The following is a 20,901-nucleotide window of genomic DNA, read 5'->3' as shown; positions in this document are numbered from 1 at the left end:
AAAGTTTGTTATCTTCATCATCAATTTTTGGTAGCTGTATTTTATTAATAAATTTCTTAGCATCAGCATTTCCCTGACTGTGATCAGTTTTATATAAAGTTTCATAATAATCCTTAAATAAAATGTTAATTTCTCTAGGGTCTTTTATATATCTATCATCATCTAATAGTATTGAGTGAATACATCGCTCAGATTCTTCTTTTTTAATTTGCCAAGCTAGTAATCTGCTAGTCTTATTTCCGAATTCGTAATAATGATATTTTGTTCTTGCCATAATAGATTCTGCCTTCTGAGTGCACAAATTATTATACAAGACCCGTTTTTGATTAAGTTGTGATAAACATTTATCATTATTGGTCAAAGAATGTTCTAATTCCAATGATCTTATTTCTTTTTCTAAATCTGTTAAAGCAGCTCTCTTTTCTTTATATATATGAAGAAAATGCATATGAGAGAATATGTCCTCTCATGAAAGCTTTAAGTGCCTCCCATATGGTTGAATGTGAAGCTGAATTAGCATTAGCTTCAAGAAAAATCTGAATATGAGTAGTCATAAATTGGATAAAATCTGGGTCTTTCAGCATATAAGTTTTAAGGCGGGGCCATTGTTGGTTCTCCAGGGTTTTCAGAGATTGCAGGAAGATGGAGTACTTGGTAGGCTAATGATTGGGCTAAAAAGAAATCTATTCTTGAGTAGACATTATGTACATTTGAATAAAATGAGTAGTCAATTTGGTCTGGATAAAGATTGCGCCATACATCATACAACCCCAAATCAGTCATCCCTTGACTCAGAATGGTTGCTGCTTTTGATTTAAGAATTTTTTTTGACGATCTATCCTTGGAAGGGTCTAAAACTAGATTAAAGTCACCACCAAAAAAGCAACTGCCCTCAATAGTAGCTAATCGTAATAGTAATTTGCTAAAAAAGATGGGATCATCATGGTTTGGACCGTAGACATTTACCAAGGTAATATGTTCCCTATTCAACTCGCATTCAACAATTACATATCTACCAGCAGTATCAGAGTATGTATTGATCAAGTTAAATTGCAATTTTTTGTGGATTAGTACTGCTACCCCTCGACCACTGGAAGAAAATGATGAGTAATAGACCTGACCAACCCATTCTCTCTTGAGTTTTCTATGTTCCTGATCAGTAAGATGGGTCTCCTGAATAAAAGCTATATCCGTGTTAACCCTTTTCAAATGTGACAGTACTTTCTTTCTTTTTACCGGATTATTTAAACCCCTAACATTCCATGAAACACAGTTAAAAATCTTAGCCAGTTATCACGATCTTAAAAATAACAGCAAAATTTCCACTACACACATAATAATGTTCTTCTACTCCTACATGATACCATTGCGAAAGATGCATCTTGTTGCGTAAAAAATAAGAAACAAAACCAAAAATCACCTGAACTAAAATTTTAACTTTCAAATGTGAAAAAAAAGAAGGAATGAAAAAAAGAAAAGGCAAATTATGCCTTAGTAACATGAAAGCCATTAGAGTAGGCTATAGTATCAGTTCTCATTCCGTAGTGGAGGCCTCTGCATCCTTACTGTGAGAATCAATAAAGTTCTTAACCTCAAGTGGAGTGGAGAAGAACTTTATTTTACCCATATACATGATCCGAAGCTTAGAAGGGTATACGAAGGAGTATTCAATTTCCCGATCTCCGTGTAAGCTTTGCGAGCATTCTGGAGCTCCACGCTGAAATCGGGAAAAAAGTGGATGCGCCGGTTGTCAAAGAAAACCTCCTTTCTCTCTCGCGCAAGTTGAAGGATTTTCTGCTTATCTCTGAAGTTCAGGAGTTTCACCACAATTATCCTTGGAGTTGCCCTATCCGACAAGGTATTTCCCGTTCTGTGGGCCCTCTCAATTGTCGGAGGAGACGGAAAGTTCTCGACGCAGAGGATCTCCGGGATGATGCGTTCCAGAAACGAAACCATATTGCTTCCTTCTGATTTTTCCGGCAAGTTTACAATCTGAATATTAGATCTCCTACTTCTGTTCTCCAGGTCTTGTACTTTATCTTTAAGGTAGGCGACGTCCTTCTCCAAGCGAGTAACTGTCGAACGAGTATCTCTCAAGTCATCCTCTGTGGCGCTTACTCTAGTTTCAACCTCGACCATCTGTTCCGATAAAGTTGACATAGAGGTTTCGATGCGGGTCAATTTAGCTTGAATATCGCTGGTCATCCTGTCCATTTGTTTGCTAATTTCCTCTTTACTGGTTTTGATCTCCTTCCACAGAGTCTGTAACGATATTTCGCCTTCCACATCTTCGGCCATGTTGGGTAGCGAGTCAGGATCGTTAGCTTCGGGAGTGTTGATAGTTGGCCGTGTTTTACGTCCTTTTCGGCGCGAATTGTGTTCTGCCATAAACAATATTGCCCATCCAATTCCTTAATGGACTTGAAAATCTACAAACTAGGGAGATTAATGTAGGATTCTTGCTTAATAATATAGCTAGTCAGAGGAGCTCACTAGAGCGCGTCTTTCCTCACCGCCTGCATCACGTGACTCCTAGAACTTGAATTCTTGAATTATATTCAAGTTTGAGATTACAATGCTAAATATTTTAGCTTTCATTCTCTAAGGGTTCATTACAGATCTCAGATCTGTTCTGTGAAACATTTATCCTGTTTGGATGGCATGTATTACAAAGCAATTGCGTTTGCTTTGGGGTTCTAAGCTTTAGCTCTACATACATATGTGAGCTTACTCTAGTTCTGCCACAGGTTAACACCTGTTTCTGTGATAGCAGGCTGTGATTAGCCTCTATCTATGAACATGGTGTTTTGTTGTACTCCCCGGTTAGGGTTTGTGTTTCACTGAGTACATCACCTGTTGGATTGCACACTCAGGTTGAGTGTAGAGAGTCTTATTCTGGTTAGAATAGTATGATCTCTGTTAGCTCCCAGTCGATCATGACCACAGCAGCTGTTTTGCATTTGCTGTTAGATTGTTGGCTCTTTATTGTAGCCTCTCTCTTAATGCAGCTTGTTTTTTTGGGCGCTGTTGGTTTACGATCAAGAGTTTGCTCACATATTTTAGCACTGCATCAGGCTTATGCTCACGGTGTTTGAGGTGGTCGGCCTTGTAGGCCTTCTTTAGACCGTGATAGCAATACCGTGATTGTTTTCTCTTACTTTTATTGAATCTCTTACTTTTATTCATTGTTGCTTATATTATTATTATTGCCTACCACATTAATCTGACGTCGCTAGCCTGTAATCTTTGAATCTAAATCGCTGTTACAACGCGTTTGCATCTCGCTTGTTAACTTGTTATCAGTCTCGCGCGCTCCTTTTCAACGCATTCATCAAACAGCTGTGGTAACTCGGATCAGTCTACAGTGGTAACTCGGATCAGTCTACAAACACGGTGAGTCATGTCATCCTTTCCCACTGTTATCTCGTGTTCAGTTTGTCACGTTCAGTGTAGCTCTCTCTGTCAGCGACGAGGGATTTACATGTCATAAATGTAGGGAAATAGTCAGGCTGACAGAGAGAATCTCAGAATTAGAGACACGCATCCAAACTTTAATCGAGGATAGTAAGAATGCAGGGGCTTCAGATACTGTTTTGGATGCGACTAGCTTAGTGAACTCTGTACATTGTTCGGTTCCGGCTGTAGAGCCCGCGCAGCAGGGCACTTGGGTAATGGTGAGGCGGCCTAGCCGCGGAAAACACCACTCTTCCGTTCCATTAAGAACATCAAACGGTAACACTTTAGAATAACTCACGCTATGAAGCATTAGTTAAGCATTAGTAAATAGTTAATTCCTCATTTATAAAACATGAATAGACATTAGTAAGCCATTTATAAATACAGCTATAAATGCTTTGTTCTTGATTTATAAGCATATCTATAATGAGTTTAATAATTGTATTTTCATACTTTATTAATGATCAATTTATCATTTCTAAATTATGTATTACATTATTCACAAACCAGTAATTTAGGAGTTGTCAGTGGTTCATAAGATCATTTAGGAAGTGTCAGTAAATGATTAATAAAATATTTAAATGTACATTTATGCATCGTATTATTTAGACATAGTATTAGTTACTCTGTGTGTTAATAAATGCTTTATTAACATATTCCTAGTGTCAAAATTACCTCGGTACTAACTTTAAAACATTAGAGAACAGCAGTGCAGAAGATCACTGAACCTTTAAATCTCATTTATAAAAGCTTTACAAAGCATAAATAGTCCTCACTTTAGATGAGCTCACAAAAATAGTTAACTGACTACTTCTAAATGTTTTATAACTACCTGAATTAATCATGAATTGCAGTAGGAATATGTGTTAATAAAACATTTACTAACACACTAAGTAACTATTACTATGTGTCTAAATAATAAGATGTATAAATGAATGTTTAAATAGTTTATTAATCATTTACTTACACTTACTAAATGAACTACTGACAACTCCTAAATAACTGGTTTGTAAATAATGTAATACTTAATTTAGAAATGATAAATTGATTATTAATAAAGTATGAAAATACAATTATTAAACACATTATAGATATGCTTATAAATCAAGAATAAAGCAATTATAGCTGTATTTATAAACTACTTACTAATGTCTATTAATGCTTTATAAGTGATGAAATAACTATTAACTAATGCTTAACTAATGCTTCATAGTGTGCAGTTATTATAAAGTGTTACCNTTTAAATGAGTCTAGTCCTCAAGGTTATGATTATCGACACAATCTCGACAGAAAGGAAAAGGGGGAGGTGTTGCTGTAATTTATAGTAATATTTATCAGTATCAGACAGAAGTCTTTCAAATATAATTCCTTCGAAGTGATGGTGCTTTATGTAACATTATGTAAGTTGACATTTGTGTTGGCTACTGTATACAGGCCACCAGGGCACAATACAGACTTTATCAAAGAGATTGCCGATTTTCTATCAGAATTAGTACTAGTTGCAGATAAAGTCCTTGTTGTTGGTGATTTTAATATCCATGTAGATAATAAAAAGACTCATTAGGATTGGCATTTACAGACATTCTAAACTCTATTGGTGTTAGACAAACGTGTCGGGACCCACTCATTGTCGTAATCATACTTTAGATCTAATATTGTCACATGGAATCGATATTGATGCCGTTGAAATTCTGCAGCAGAGTGACGACATCTCAGATCATTATCTAGTCTCGTGTATATTACATTTAGTGAAAGTGGCTAAACTGCCTCCCTGCCATAAATATGGTAGAACCATCACTTCTACCACTAAAGATTGCTTTATAAATAATCTTCCTGATCAGTTTCATCGCCTTAGCATACCAGACAGCTTAGAAGACCTCGATATTGCAACAGAAACTATTGACTCTCTCTTTTCCAGCACATTAGACTCAGTTGCTCCTTTGCGTTTTAAAAAGATTAAGGAAATTAATCCACACCATGGTCAATGAGCACACTCGGCCCTAAAAACAGCAGTTAGAAAATGGAGCGTAGCTGGAAGAAAACAAACTAGAAGTATTTCGCATTTCGTGGAGAGAGAAAATGACTGAGTAAAGAAAGCCTTAAAAACTGCTAGATCTGCCTATTTTTCAAAACTTTTAGAAGAAAATAAACACAACCCTAGGTATTTATTTGATACAGTGGCTAAATTGGCTCGGTGGATTGCTGCTCGATTGCTCCTGTCTGCCTCTCTGCTCAGTGTTTTGCCTGCCTGCTGTCTGACCTACGCTCGAAGCTTCGTGGAGTTTATCCTAAATCCTTCTCTTTATTCCTATTCACATAATATAACTTTCTTATTTTTCACTAGATTACTTAACCTATTGCATAGTATTACTAAACGGAACGATTTATTACTAGTAATCTACCAGCGTAATCACCTAGTGTTAGCCATAGCCCGCTAGCTACCGTCTATTTTTTTCCTCTAAACTAACCTTCCTTGTCGATTAATGGCGGATTTATCCGATGTATGTTATTCTGATCTGTCCTCGCCAGACCGGGAAGCTGTGGAGACGTTGCTGCCCGGCATTCATCGATCCACCGTGAGGTACAGCGTCCCGCACATCACCCTTGCCCCAGGCACCGGCAAGCGACCGAGACATCTAGCGAGTCCCGTGTCCCGTGTGCGATGCAGCTTTTCGGACGGCGACGGACAGACTACTCTACAAAACACGGTCAGTCATGTCCAACGATTATCATGTGTATTAAATGCAACATGTACAGCTTAGCTCTTTCTGTCAGCAGTGAGACTTACACATGTGATAAATGCAGGGATATTGTCAGGCTGACAGAGAGAATCTCAGAATTAGAGACACGCATCCAAACTTTAATTGAGGATAGTGAGAATGAAAGGGCCTTAGATACTGCTTTGGATGCGACTAGCCTAGTAAACACTGCACATTCGGTTCCGGTTGTAGAAGCCACGCAGCAGGCTAACTGGGTGACTGTGAGGCGGCATAATGGCAAGAACAAACACCACTCTTCCGTTCCGATTAGAACATCAAACAGGTTCTCCCCACTCAGTGACGCACCCACTGAGAATCCTGTTGAAAGTGCCCTAGTTATTGGCGATTCTATTACACGGAACGTGAAAATAGAGACACCAGCCACCATAGTCACATGTTTGCCGGGGGCCAGAGCACCTGACATCAAAGCAAATTTAAAAGTGCTGGCTAATGCTAAACGTAAATATTCTAAAATCATTATCCACGTCGGCACAAATGATGTTCGACTTCGCCAGTCGGAGATCACTAAAATTAACATTAAAGAGGTGTGTGAACTCGCAAATTCAATGTCAGCAGAAGTAATTTGTTCTGGCCCTCTTCCTGTTCGTCGGAGTGATGAGATAGTTAGCAGGTTATCATCACTCAATGGCTGGCTGTCTAAGTGGTGTCCGCAGAATAATATAGGTTTCATAGACAATTGGAAAAGCTTTTGGGGCAGACCTGATCTGTTGAAAAGAGATGATATTCATCCCTCCCGGGATGGTGCTGCTCTTCTGTCTAGAAATTTGGCAAATAGTCTTAGAGCTGAAACATGACACACCAGGGCCCAGATCAGGATGCAGACAAACTGGCTAAACCGACCGTCTGCTAGCCGCCTCATGTCACAGAACTCAAATAATTCACAGCACATAGAAACTCTTTCACCTAGATATTATCACATAGAGACTGTGTCTGTACCTCGAACTAGTAAATACAAAAAACTTCCGAAACCTTTTAAGGGTAAAAATTTAATTGATGTTCAAAAAATGAAAATCACAGATAAATTAGATAAACAAATGATAAAGCTTGGGCTACTGAATATTAGATCTATTTCTTCAAAAGCACTTATTGTAAATGAAATTATCACAGAAAATAAACTAGACTTGCTGTGTTTGACAGAAACCTGGCTAAAACCAGACGATTACATTATTTTAAATGAGTCTAGTCCTCAAGGTTATGACTATCGACACAATCCTCGACAGAAAGGCAAAGGGGGAGGTGTTGCTGTAATTTATAGTAATATATTCAGAATCATTCAAAGAATTTCAAATATAATTCCTTTGAAGTGATGGTGCTTTATGTAACATTATGTAAGTTGACATTTGTGCTGGCTACTGTATACAGGCCACCAGGGCACCATACTGACTTTATCAAAGAATTTGCTGATTTTCTATCAGAGTTAGTACTGGCTGCGGATAAAGTCCTTGTTGTTGGTGATTTTAATATCCATGTAGATAATAATAAAGACGCATTTGGATTGGCATTTGCAGACATTTTAAACTCTATTGGAGTTAGACAACACGTGTCAGGACCCACTCATTGTCGTAATCATACCTTAGATCTAATACTGTCGCATGGAATTGATATTGATGCTGTTGAAATTCTACAGCAGAGCGATGATATATCAGATCATTATTTAGTGTCGTGTATAATACAGTTAGCCAAGGCTACAAAACCACCACCCAGCCATAAATATGGTAGAACCATCACTTCTACCACTAAAGATTGCTTTATAAATAATCTCCCCGAGCAGTTTCATCGCCTTAGTATACCTGACAACTTAGAAGAACTCGATGCTGCAACAGAAACTATTGGCTCTCTCTTTTCCAGCACATTAGATGCAGTCGCTCCTTTACGTCTAAAGAAGATTAAGGAAACTAATCCAACGCCGTGGTATGATGAGCACACTCGGGCTCTAAAACGAGCTGTGAGAAAAACTGAACGTAGTTGGAAGAAAACAAAACTAGAAGTTTTTCGCCTTTCGTGGAAAGAAAAAATGATTGAGTACAGAACGGCTATAAGAAATGCTAGATCTACTTATTTTTCAAATCTCTTAATAGAAAACAAACATAATCCTAGGTACTTATTTGACACAGTGGCTAAATTAACTAGAAACAGAGATTCAACTGCTGACATTTCCATAGAGCACAGCAGTAATGACTTTATGAACTTCTTTACTTGCAAGATTGATAATATTAGAGAGAAAATTAAAAACATGCAACCGTCTACAGTTTCGCTTCAGACAGTGCACTGTAGTGTCCCTGAGGTAAAACTAGAATCATTCGCCGCTATAGGAGAGGAAGAATTATCTAAACTTATCAAATCATCAAAATCAACAACATGTATGTTAGACCCAATGCCGACTAAACTACTGAAAGAAATGCTTCCAGAGGTCGTAGGTCCACTTCTTGATATAATTAATTCATCGTTAGCACTAGGATACGTGCCAAAAACTTTTAAGCAGGCTATTATTAAACCTCTTATTAAAAAACCTCAACTAGATCCGAGAGATTTAGTAAATTACAGGCCAATCTCGAATCTACCTTTTCTGTCAAAGATACTAGAAAAGGCAGTTTCAACACAACTGTGCTCCTTTTTAGAAAGAAATGGAATCTGTGAGGATTTCCAGTCAGGATTTAGACCATACCATAGTACTGAGACTGCTCTCGTTAGAGTTACAAACGATCTACTCCTATCATCCGATCGTGGCTGTATTTCTCTATTAGTGTTATTAGATCTCAGTGCTGCTTTTGACACTATCGATCACAACATTCTTTTAAAAAGACTTGAAAACTATATTGGCATTAGTGGAATTGCTTTGGCATGGTTCAAATCTTACTTATCTGACCGTTATCAGTCTGTAGTAGTTAATGAAGAGATGTCGTATCGATCACAAGTTCAATATGGAGTACCACAAGGCTCAGTACTAGGACCGTTGCTTTTCACTCTGTACATGCTGCCCTTAGGAGAGATAATTAGGAAGCATGGTGTTAGTTTTCACTGCTACGCTGACGATACTCAGCTCTATATTTCCTCGCGCCCTGACGAAACCTACAAATTCACAAAACTAACAGAATGCATAGCTGACATTAAAAACTGGATGACAAGAAATTTCTTATTATTAAATTCAGAAAAAACTGATATCCTAATCTTTGGACCAAAAACTTCCTCACGAAAAAACCTTGAATACTCTCTAACACTTGACGGGTGCTCCATTAAACCTTCGTCCTCAGTTAGGAACCTGGGTGTGCTCTTTGATACCAATCTTTCATTTGAAAGTCATGTTTCTAGTATCTGTAAAACCGCCTTCTTCCATCTAAAAAATATATCTAAATTACGACATATGCTCTCAATGACAAATGCGGAACAGTTGGTTCATGCATTCATGACCTCAAGACTAGATTATTGTAATGCTCTACTGGGTGGTTGTTCTGCTCGGCTTTTAAACAGACTACAGTTGGTCCAAAATGCGGCAGCTAGAGTTCTTACTAGAACCAGAAAGTATGACCATATTAGCCCAGTTCTGTCAACATTACATTGGCTCCCTATTAAACATCGTATAGATTTTAAAATCTTGCTACTTACTTATAAAGCTCTAAATGGTTTAGCTCCCCAATATCTAAGCGAGCTCTTGGTGCATTATAGTCCTTCACGTCTATTGCGATCTCAGAATTCAGGCCAGTTGATAATACCCAGAATATCAAAATCAACTGAAGGCGGCAGATCCTTTTCCTATTTAGCACCTAAACTCTGGAACAATCTTCCTAGCATTGTTCGGGAAGCAGACACACTCTGTCAGTTTAAATCTAGACTAAAAACACATCTCTTTAACCTGGCATACACATAACACATTATCAATTTATATTTTCAAATCCGTTAAAGGATTATTAGGCTGCATAAATTAGGTCAGCTGGAACCGGGAACACTTCCTATAACACCAGATGTACTCGTTACATCAGAAAAAGAATGGCATCTACGCTAATATTAGTCTTTCTGTTTATCCCGAGGTTTACCATAGTCAACCGGATCTGGGCCGTATCCAGCTGAGACCAGGACCTGCGCCTTGACACGACCACAACGCAGCCCTGAAGTATCAGCAGAGATCGAGTCAACTAGATCATCCATTGTGAAGGCCTCATCAACACGACAGCCAGTGCCACAGTTCCTCAAGACCGTCCATACCGGCGTGATGAATACGATCCTCAACTGGATGGAACTGAAATAAATACTTTGATTGTTGCAATCCTATCAGACTTATGATAGCAACCTGATTGTAACAAAGCACTGTTCGCCAGAGGAGAACTGGCCCCCTGACTAAGCCTGGTTTCTCCCAAGGTTTTTTTTTCTCCATTTTAACACCTATTTGCCACTTGTTTGCCACCTGATGTCACCTGATGGAGTTTGGGTTCCTTGCTGCTGTCGCCTTTGGCTTGCTTAGTTGGGGACGCTTGACATTTGATATTCAATAGTATTCTTGACATTTATTCAACAGTGCTTCTGATCTGCCTGCATTGACACTATTATTTAAGAGCTGCTGTGCAGCCAAATTATGTACCAGTTATCAATGTAAAGCTGCTTTGACACAATCTGCATTGTAAAAAGCGCTATATAAATAAAGGTGACTTGACTGACTTGACTACAGCAGGTACTTCCTCGTCCCCAAAAAGGATGGCGGTCTCCGACCCATCCTCGATCTCAGACGCCTGAACAGGGCCCTGTTAAAACGCTTATTCAGAATGATCACTTTGAAGGAGATCTTCCCACAAGTGCGTTTATTTTTACATCCAGATAGCCCCCCATCACAGGCGATTCTTGAGATTCGCCTTCGAAGGGGTGGCATATCAATACACGGTCCTTCCATTCAGGCTATCTCTGGCTCCCCGCACTTTTACGACAGATGGGTGTGCGCTTACTGAACTACCTCAAAGACTGGCTCATTCTGGCCTAGTCGGAGGCGGAGCTGATATCTCACAGATCCATCATCCTCAACGACTTGGAGTGCTTGGAGCTCAGAGTCAACTTCTGTGTGTCACGTGTCACGTTCCTGGGGATAATTTTAGACTCGACTCGCTCATGCGAGCCATGCCGGCCATGGTCACTCCAGAGCGAGCTCTGGTCATTCAGGATGCTAGGTCTAATGAGTTCGGCATCTCTGGCTCTGCAGCTGGGCTTGCTTTGCATATGCCCTCTGCAGCGCTGACTGAAACCAAGGGTCCCGTCCCAAGCCTGACAACAAGGTCGTTGCTCACTCAAGGTGAACTTGGCGTGTGCTGCAACCCTGGCCTCTTGGACGAATCCCTGCTGATTCGAGCAGGATGTGGCAATTGGGACAATGACCAAGAGGAAGGTCGTCTTCACAGATGCCTCCAAGTTTGGTTGGGGAGCTCTGTGCGATGACTGTCCGGCCTTTGGCGCCTGGAGCGGCCCGGAAAGCGAGCTTCATATCAACCATCTGGAAATGATGGCGGTATATCAAGCTCTCCAAGCCTTCCTCCCTCTCTTGATGGGACACCATGTCTTGGTCAGATCAGACAGCATGACAGTGGTGTTCTTCATAAATCACCAGGGCGGGCTCTCTTCAAAGCCCCTTTGCACTCTGGCGGAGACCATCCTGGAGTGGGCCCAGTGCAACCTGCTCTCGTTGAGAGCAGCACATATTCAGGGCGTACGGAACATGTTGTCCTGGAGCAACCTCCCCTTGGAGAGGAACGATATGGCACCCCAGACCCGAGCTGTGGAATCTTCATGTTTGGTTTCTCAATGGGAGCCTGCTAGCCTCCCAGAGAATGTTTTAAACACTATCTCACAAGCTAGAGCTTGAGCCCCATCGACAAGATGTCTCTATGCTCTTAAATGGTCCGTCTTTGCCACCTGGTGCACAGCCTGGGGTGAAGACCCATTGCCTTGTGACATATCCCAGATATTGTCCTTCCTTCAAGACTTAATGGACAGAGGCCGTACTCCCTCTACCCTTAAAGTCTATGTCGCAGCTATAGCAGCCTCTCATGCTCCTATAACAGGGCAGTCGATAGGGCAGAGTTTTAGCATCAGTCAAGTGTGTGGGGGTTCTGCAGGCACTCTCGGTGAGCCCCTCTTGTCTTGAATTCGGGCCTAACGACTCCAAGGTCGTCCTGAAACCAAGGCATGGATATGTCCCAAAGGTCCTATCCACACAACTTCAGGGCGCAGATGATTGTTTTCTCCGCTCATCCTCCATCCCAGGATGAACAGGAGTTGAACCTACTATGTCCTGTCAGGGCCCTGAGGACTTACATTGACTTCCACCTCCTTTTGTCAGGCAGAACAGCTTTTTGTCTGCTTTGGGGGCTGCACAAAGGGTCTTCCGGTCAGGAAGCCTGTGTTTTTCAGATGGATAGCTGATGCTATAGCACTCGCTTCCTCCTCCTTAGGCCTTCAATGCTCCAAAGGTGTGAGAGTGCATTCCACTAGAGAGCTTCCTCGTGGTCCTGTGGCGTTTCTATCGCCGACATCTGTGACGCGGCTGGCTGGGCCTCGCCATCCACATTTGTCAGGTTTTATAATCTGGACGTTCCTGCACTTCAGATGCAGGTCCTTTCTGCATAAACCTCACTGCTGTAACCAGCTTATGTTTTTCTGTTATAACTCTGACCATATCCGGGTGTAACTATATTCTGTGCCCCCTATATACACCCTGGGTCCCAATGGTGCCTTGGCTTAGGGGTTCGGGAAGATGACTACAGTGTTTTAAGACCTGTTACTCGGGCTATCCTGTTTTATGGGTATCTGTCGCGAGGCCTTTTCTAGCACTCTGCCCCGATGCTCGGTTGTTCCCTGTGTAGCACAGAGTGATGGAATATTGTCCCCATATATATATATATATATATATATATATATATATATATATATATATATAATATAACTAATGTATATGGTTTATCCTTGAATTCCATTGTGATGTTTTTTGCATAGAGTTCCAAGGAACAAATAATTATTTTGGTCAGTCAGCTACCTTTCCAGTTCACCTCTAAAAAGCCAGACTTACCAGAGCTCTTCATCATCACAAGAAAAAACCAAACAAAAAGGGGTCAGGTGACGCAATATATTGATGCAATGGAACTGCTGAGTTAGTTTTGTACATTGCATAAAGGAATAATCTCCTTTTGGTTATGATCTTGGATTGTGTGTTCTTTTGTACTTTCTGAGCAAGTTCATTTGAGTATACTGAACTTTGTAAGTAACAATTGCATAATTCCAAAACATTCATGTTAATTTATACATATAGCCATATTCATTCATTGTTCATGCATTCAATAATTTATTCATTCATTCTTTCATTTTTTTATGAAATAAATGTCTAGCTGCATACAGTCATGATATATCCCACTGTAAACTATCCCAAGAGTTTTTTTAAAAGCACCTTATCAACCCACGCCTGACGTTCACATGATTAAAATTTCAAGCAAAAATCCCAAGAAAACTGACCTTTTTTGTGGAAATGAGCTTTGTCACAGAGATCAGTCTTGGATATGCTGGTGTGAGGAATAACCCTATTTTTAATATTTTCAGTCATATGATTTCAACAAATAAGAAAAAATACAACCTTAAAAACTTTCTTCAACGGATGATCTCTTTGATCAGGTTTTGCCTACATTATGGGAACCAAATGATAGAAATATGAGGAAATTATGACTTAAACATACAAATTAATGATTAAATGTTTTAATATTCAAAAACGTTTTGTGTGATGGTTAGATATAGAGGTAGAGGACATCAAATATCATAAGCTCAGTATATACACAATAGATGTCAATTGGAAGTCCCTATGTGTAGGCCTATTAGTGTGCGCATTTAAATTAATAGGTCTTTGCCATTGAAAATTATAGCCATTTCACAACAGCAAAGAATTATTATTACTATTATTATTTTGATTATTAGGCTGTTGTTTTAAACTTTCTAAGATTTTGACATGGCTAATAGGCTACAGCTTATGGGGTTCTAGCTTATATGAGCACGTGAGGTCATATGCTCAGACATTTGACGCTCATATGTGTCTTTACATTAAGACTAGCAAATCACGTATCAGTTTCCGCCGTTTGCATGACTGTAACGTATTATTCAATTACACCCCATAAAAAGGGTGTGACATGTGTAAAACATAATGGAGCGCGTGCTCACACCAAATACCGACGTGCTCAATTGGACACAGCGATAGTGAAGGGCTCCTATAAATGCCACACTGAGTGGGAGAGACTTAGACTGCAACTGAATCTCAACTCAGAGCACTACGACGATCACTACTAGCCTGTACCTGAGGACCGGTTGCAAATTTGAACAGACGTCTGATTGCATTTGACTATATTTTTCTTTTGAATTAAATATTAATAGTAATCATTTATTCTCTTTTAAATAGTCATTTAAAGTACACTCAATGGAATACCAAAAGGCGGCAGAATTGAACGGAATTGTCACAGAGTATCTCTGCCGTAATGGCTTTAGCGAGTTGACAGTCGACACGAAAAAAGTCGCTGTCCAGCACAAAAACGAGACATCCCGGAAAGAGGCGGAGGATGAGTCGCGGTTACCTGCTCTGGAGGCGGCATACACAACCATACTGCGAGGTCTGGGAGAGAACACTGACCGGCAGGGTCTCCTCAAAACCCCTCTCCGTGCAGCTAAGGCAATGCAGTTCCTGACCAAAGGCTACCACGAGACCATCTACGGTAAGTAGGCTATTATTTGGCATATTATTATTATTATTATTATTATTCAGAGAATAATGGCATTATACAGTTTCACTCGATTTCTACGATTTAGTTTAGCATACAGGGATTTCAAACATCGTTTTAGCAATCACAAAGTAAGATTACAAGTTAGTCAGCAGACACCGATTTCGAAATCACTTTCACTGGAGGAGGTTACTATAGCAACAGCAGCTATGCTGCTTGAACACTTCCAGCTAGGATAGGCTGCTCTTGTCATTTGTTTCTTTTTTTTATTATAGAATTAGCCTACACTTCACAAATACACCTCAAAATATAAAATATACCACTTATTTAAAATGTCTTTGAAGTAACCATGAAATTAAAATGGTTAATAGGCCTAGGGTAGAGTGGGGGAAAACGCCCCCCTTTAAGGGATAGTTCACCGAAAAATGAAAATTCTGTCATCATTTACTCACCCTCAGGTTGTTACAAACCTGTATGAGTTTTTTTTTTCTTCTGCTGAACAAAAAGGAATGTATTTTGAATAAAGTTTGTAACCAGTCTGCTTTTGGGCACCATTGACTTCCATAGTAGGAAAAAAAATACTAAGGAAGTCAATGGTGCCCCAGAACTGTTCAGTTTCCCACATTCTTCAAAATATCTTCCTTTATGTTCAGCAGAAGAAAGAAATGTATACAGGTTTGGAACAAATTCAGGGTGAGGAAATGATGACAGAATTTTCATTTTTGGGTGAACTATCCCTTTAAGGACTGTATTTTTTTTCTGTGAAACAAAAGTTAAATGTGTCTAGAGTAGTTATTCTAGTTTTCAGTGTCAATGAGATAAATTATAAACCAAGTATGAAAAATGTCCAGAGTTTGCATGTTATTGGATTTTTAACAAAAATTAAATTTGTACCAAGGGGGCGTTTTGCCCCACGGGTAGGGTAAATGCCCCCACTCTGATAAAGCAATTTGCTTTATACATTTACACCAAAATCAGAGTACAGGCAGTTTTAGTTTAAAATTAAAAAGACGAAACAGTAGATAAATATTCATTTATTAATGAACCATGCTTAAAATAAACTTATTTGAAAAATATTGTTAGCTGATGCTTACTGGCTAGCTAACTAGATAGCTGGTGTGAACTTGAGGTAATTTTTTTAATATAAAGTCTTTTATTCAACCACCTAGTAAATTACATTTAATGGAAAAACAAAGGATGTGATGTTCAGAACATGGTAACTAAAATAATTATGATGGGGTGTTGTACCCCAAGTGGCTGGGTGCGTTTTACACCACAGAGACTAGGTTTGAAAAAAAATTATGTAAATTAGCAATAGCAATAGCAAACGACAATGATCCTACAATCCAACCAATTCCAAATGTCAGATGTACATCACAATAGGGAAGAAAAGACTATCGCAACTTCCCTTACATGCCGAATTTAAGAAAGCTAATTGTGCTAGGGCCCAACATAATGCCAGTTATTAGCTCATCACCAATTGGATGATTCCATTAGTTATGTTTATGTATTTGAATGTAGCCCAAAATGATGATAACATTAATTAAATAAAATTGTTTATCATTCTGATCCAAATACTTTTCAGTATGCAATGTTTGGGCAGTCTTTTTACCCACTGGTGTGTCTGACAACTCCACTACTTTGATGAAGCATTGTATAATTTACTTATACGTCATTCTGGAATTACTCAATTAGTCAACATCAGATGCTGAAAGCACCAGCTTCAATAGTCTGATTGGTGTTAAGGGCTACTTAAACTAATCACTTTAGTTCCTGAGTATTTGCCACTCTCCTGAACTGACCTGATTTATGAGAGGGTTTTAATGTGGAAATTGTGTCTGTTATGTGTTAAGCAATTAACTTTTGCATATATTTTTTCATATTCTACAGATGTACTAAATGATGCCATATTTGACGAGGACCACGAGGAGCTAGTTATTGTGAAAGATATTGACATGTTTTCACTTTGTGAACATCATCTAGTTCCATTTTTTGGCAAGGTATGTCTCAATGTCTGCTGATAATGTCAATGATTGTAATGCTTTTAGCCACTCAGTTCTTCATGTTAATGTTATGCTTGATGTTGCACTGCTAGACAAGGCTGTTTCAAGGGTTGTGAGGGGATCACTGATGCATACATTTGTCTAGGCCTGGGAGAGTGCTTAGTGCTGGCAGGTCAATGGGTACTTTTCAATGAGCAATAAACTGAGTAAATTATTTTATGTTAATTAATCTGTAGGTTCACATAGGATATCTGCCAAGTAAAAAGGTTGTTGGCCTCAGTAAGCTTGCAAGGTGAGTGTATATATACACACACACACACACACACACACAATTTAATGTGCCAGTCTCAGACGGACTATAAAGGGCCTTGTTCTCACATCAGAGTGGGACTGAAAAAGTGAACATATTAGTTACAAGTGGCTGAGTTCTTCTGTTATCACAGCCCATTCACTTGAAGCTTAGATGCAAAGCCTGGCACAGTATCCTGCCCCATCTGAAAACCGCCAGACTAGCTGACCTCTGGCGCTGAGGAAATCCCCCTCAACTCCCACCTCCACTGTTCGGTGGTTGTGGGAACCATTAACATTGCTGCCCTCACAAAATATCATGTGCAGCTTAGTGCTTCCTTTGCCTGAGTAAAATACGCCCATACTTCATGAGCCACTATTCATCAGCTGCTTTTATATCTATTCACTTATCTTAACACTAATTCTCTAGAATTTTTACCAATTACACTATAGTTATATATAAAAAAACATTCAAGAATATTCTGCTAATGTTGTCATTCCTTGCTCTTAAGGAAATAGCTACCTATTAAGCTGTTTGTAAGTGCAACATTTTAACTTGTGCGCTATGAATTTTGTCTCTCTTTAGGATCGTTGAAATCTACAGTCGCAGACTTCAAGGTAATTATCACAAGATATCTAGATTCTTACCAAAAGGGAGATAGACATACGCTAACATTCAAAAGTTTGGGTTTAGTAAGATTTCTATTTAGAAATTAATACTTTTATTCAGCACGAATGCATAAAATTGATGAAAGTGACAGTTTAGTTGTGTTTTTTGCCAATTAGCTGCCATTTTGTAATGTCACAAAAGATTTCCACTTCAAATAAGCCTTGTGCTTTTTTAACTTTCTATTCATCAGTTTCCACAAAAATATTAATCAGCCCAACTGTTTTCGTCATTGATGATAATAAATATATATATATTTTTGATCAAATAAATCAAGCTTTGGTGAGTATTAGAGACTTATTTCAAAAATATATCAAAAATCTTACCGACCCATAACTTCTGAATGATAGTATAGGTAACATTTCTTAGAGAATGTTGTACATAGTCGAGTATAACATTTATTTTCAGTGCTAGCATCTCTCAATCTCAGACTTTACTATTGAATCCACCTAATCTGTGTTGCTGCTTCAGTGTTTTACTGTTAATTTTGCTTATTGCAGTCCAAGAACGCCTAACAAAGCAAATAGCAATGGCAATCTCTGAGGCCTTGCAGCCTGTCGGTGTGGCAGTCGTCATTGAGGCAGCGTAAGTATTTAAAAGACAAAACACTCTCTTATAAAACATTCAATCAGATTATGTACAATTATCTGTATGTAAACACACACCTAATACTATAATATATCCTAGCCTCTCATAAATATTAACACAGATAAATGCAATTAGATTCATGTAACTCCAAGCTCAGAATACAGTACTTTGATTCAGCTTCTGCTAACAGTGACTGTCATGGTTGATGATTTATTCATACAATACAATGAGCATGAAAATGTGTATTTCAAATGTTATTTGTGACCTGAATGGATGTTTGTTGTTGTAGTCACATGTGCATGGTCATGCGTGGAGTACAGAAGATGAACAGCCGTACTGTGACCAGCGCCATGCTGGGTGTTTTCAGAGAGGACCCAAAGGCCCGAGAGGAGTTTCTCGCCCTGACAAAAAGTGCATAGTGATCACACTTTCCTGCGCCAACTCCATCAGTGTGTTTGCAGTCAAACAGGTCAATGATTTTTCTCTACGTTTGAAACCCTCCAAGAGAATCTCACTGAGCCAGAGCTGTAGATCTGTCCACCAGCTGCTGAAGCACAGCTGTATTGCCAACAGCTGAAACTCACTGTTTGCATACACTGAAATATAAAATGTGAATATTGAAGGATCAGTGTTACTACATGAACTATCTTTGAGAAAAAGACCTGCCACTGAATCATTCACACAGCTGCCTTAAAACTGATAGAATTATATGTGTCATTTCTATTATCTTCTGTTATTAACAATTAACACTAAATTAACATATTGCCTCAGATACTTGTTTAACATTATTAATTTTTGAAAAATTAAGATATTAAAACTAATTTGTATATAACTTTTAAAAACTTTTTTTTTTGTCATATACTCCAATTAGATAATATTCAAAGGGTCATAAGCCAACATGATAAATAATTTATACTTATAAAAGTCAATGAAAGGGCTCTTTGTGATATATCTGGGGAATCATTTGTATGTGGATTGAAGTAACCAACATTGCCACTGGGATTTGCCTTTTTTTTTTTTTACATAATATATATAGGTCTGAATTGTATAAAACAAAGCAGATGTCAACTATGCCAACTAAAACATTAAAGCACCATTTACGAAATGCATCGGTCTCTGTTTTCTTATGCAAAAGACTGATTTCTGCAAGATGTTGTCACAATTTTATTTTGCAAGGAGCATTTACAGAGGCAAAAACAGTCTCACATTGGTACAGGTTTCAATTCTTAATTTATTTGATCTTAAGGGAATGGTATTACACAGTAAGTATTGCTATGTTGTGCCTTCTTGCACTTAAAAATATGGCAAAACAATCAGCCTGTAAGAGAATCTGCAACAGTCTACAAAAAAGTATGTGGGTTCAAGAGACATCTGAAAGAAATCCAAAACTATGTAATTCCAAATGATCACTGAAAAAGGAAACAACAGTTTTCCAGAAAACATCTGCAACAGTGTTCACAAAAAGAACCAATGGCGGGATAGTAAGAATTGGAAACAGGCTATAAACATCACTGTACACTGAGCTTGAAGCTGTCTTATATTGGCAGGTCACTTGTTTCATATTTACATTAGAATCTGCTGTAGTGACACTGCCTTGGAAACAGTAGAAAAAAATATAACTTCAAACAAGAGAGATAATATCTATATTTTTTCTTAATTGGGGTAACATGTGACATTTAAAAGTCAAAGTCTAGCGGTCCAGTGACTAAGTAAGCCTAAAAAGGGAAATAAAGTATCAAGAGAACTGTTTATGTCTGTCATTATACTTGGTAGTATTAAAAATGATAAATTATTTACTAAAACAAATTAATAAGAACATTTACAAAACATGTTCTCCAGCAAATATACTTAAAGAAGGCATCTACATTGTTCAAACAGTGCAAGCCAATATATTGCTCTAAGGTTAAGTGAGAGAAAAATACCACGGACATATTTTCATATAAATACAGTCATAATCCAGTACACTCCTTTGGCAGCACTTTCCCACAAAACACTGCAAATTAAACTCTTGTGAAGTTAAATGATCATTCTCAACACATGGAAGAGTCAACATAATCATTCACAAACATTGCCTTCTCAGCTAAACACGAAATCTCCAGCAAGAGACAATAAATCAAACTGAGGTCTGTTTGTAGTTCTTGGTGTCAAGAACCTTCTTCCCACACATGGCACAAATTCCTGCAAAGTAGAAAGAGAGGGTGGTGAGAACATATATATATATATATATATATATGTGGTGGAAACAAAACCGCATGTAAACATCTCAGCGCTAGCGTCTCACCTTTCTTATAGGCACATCCCTGGCAGTAGTGTGAACCAGACTGATGGACAGAGCTTTTGCATATTCTGCAAGTGGCAAATCCAGATTTCCCATAAGGATCAAACCTGTCAAA

General features: G+C 38.6%; 1 protein-coding gene and 1 long non-coding RNA gene across 2 annotated transcripts; one reads left to right on the top strand and one right to left on the bottom strand.

Moving 5' to 3' along the window:
- Positions 1-14,649: 14,649 nt before the first annotated feature.
- LOC125277766 (GTP cyclohydrolase 1-like) lies at positions 14,650-19,613 on the top strand. The gene is made up of 6 exons (XM_048206267.1): positions 14,650-14,956; positions 16,853-16,962; positions 17,202-17,257; positions 17,840-17,871; positions 18,421-18,505; positions 18,798-19,613. Exons 1-6 carry the CDS (start codon positions 14,665-14,667, stop codon positions 18,925-18,927), a joined length of 705 nt encoding a protein of 234 aa, XP_048062224.1. The 5' UTR covers positions 14,650-14,664; the 3' UTR covers positions 18,928-19,613.
- A 106-nt stretch (positions 19,614-19,719) lies between these two features.
- Positions 19,720-20,898, bottom strand: LOC125277767. The gene is made up of 2 exons (XR_007186982.1): positions 20,790-20,898; positions 19,720-20,686 (listed from the first exon to the last, which is right to left on the bottom strand). It is a non-coding gene; the product is annotated as an uncharacterized LOC125277767 (long non-coding RNA).
- Positions 20,899-20,901: the final 3 nt, after the last annotated feature.

The sequence above is a fragment of the Megalobrama amblycephala genome, linkage group LG11 (assembly GCF_018812025.1).
Source record: "Megalobrama amblycephala isolate DHTTF-2021 linkage group LG11, ASM1881202v1, whole genome shotgun sequence".
Lineage (NCBI taxonomy): Eukaryota > Metazoa > Chordata > Actinopteri > Cypriniformes > Xenocyprididae > Megalobrama > Megalobrama amblycephala.
Note: the sequence above shows the minus strand (reverse complement) of the source record. Positions and strands in the feature narration are given on the sequence as shown.

Coding starts and splice junctions, on each gene's coding strand:
- LOC125277766 (XM_048206267.1), top strand. CDS start 14,665: ATGGAATACCAAAAGGCGGCAGAATTGAACGGAATTGTCACAGAGTAT. Junction 16,963..17,201: donor TAGTTCCATTTTTTGGCAAG/GTATGTCTCAAT, acceptor ATTAATCTGTAG/GTTCACATAGGATATCTGCC. Junction 17,872..18,420: donor CTACAGTCGCAGACTTCAAG/GTAATTATCACA, acceptor TGCTTATTGCAG/TCCAAGAACGCCTAACAAAG.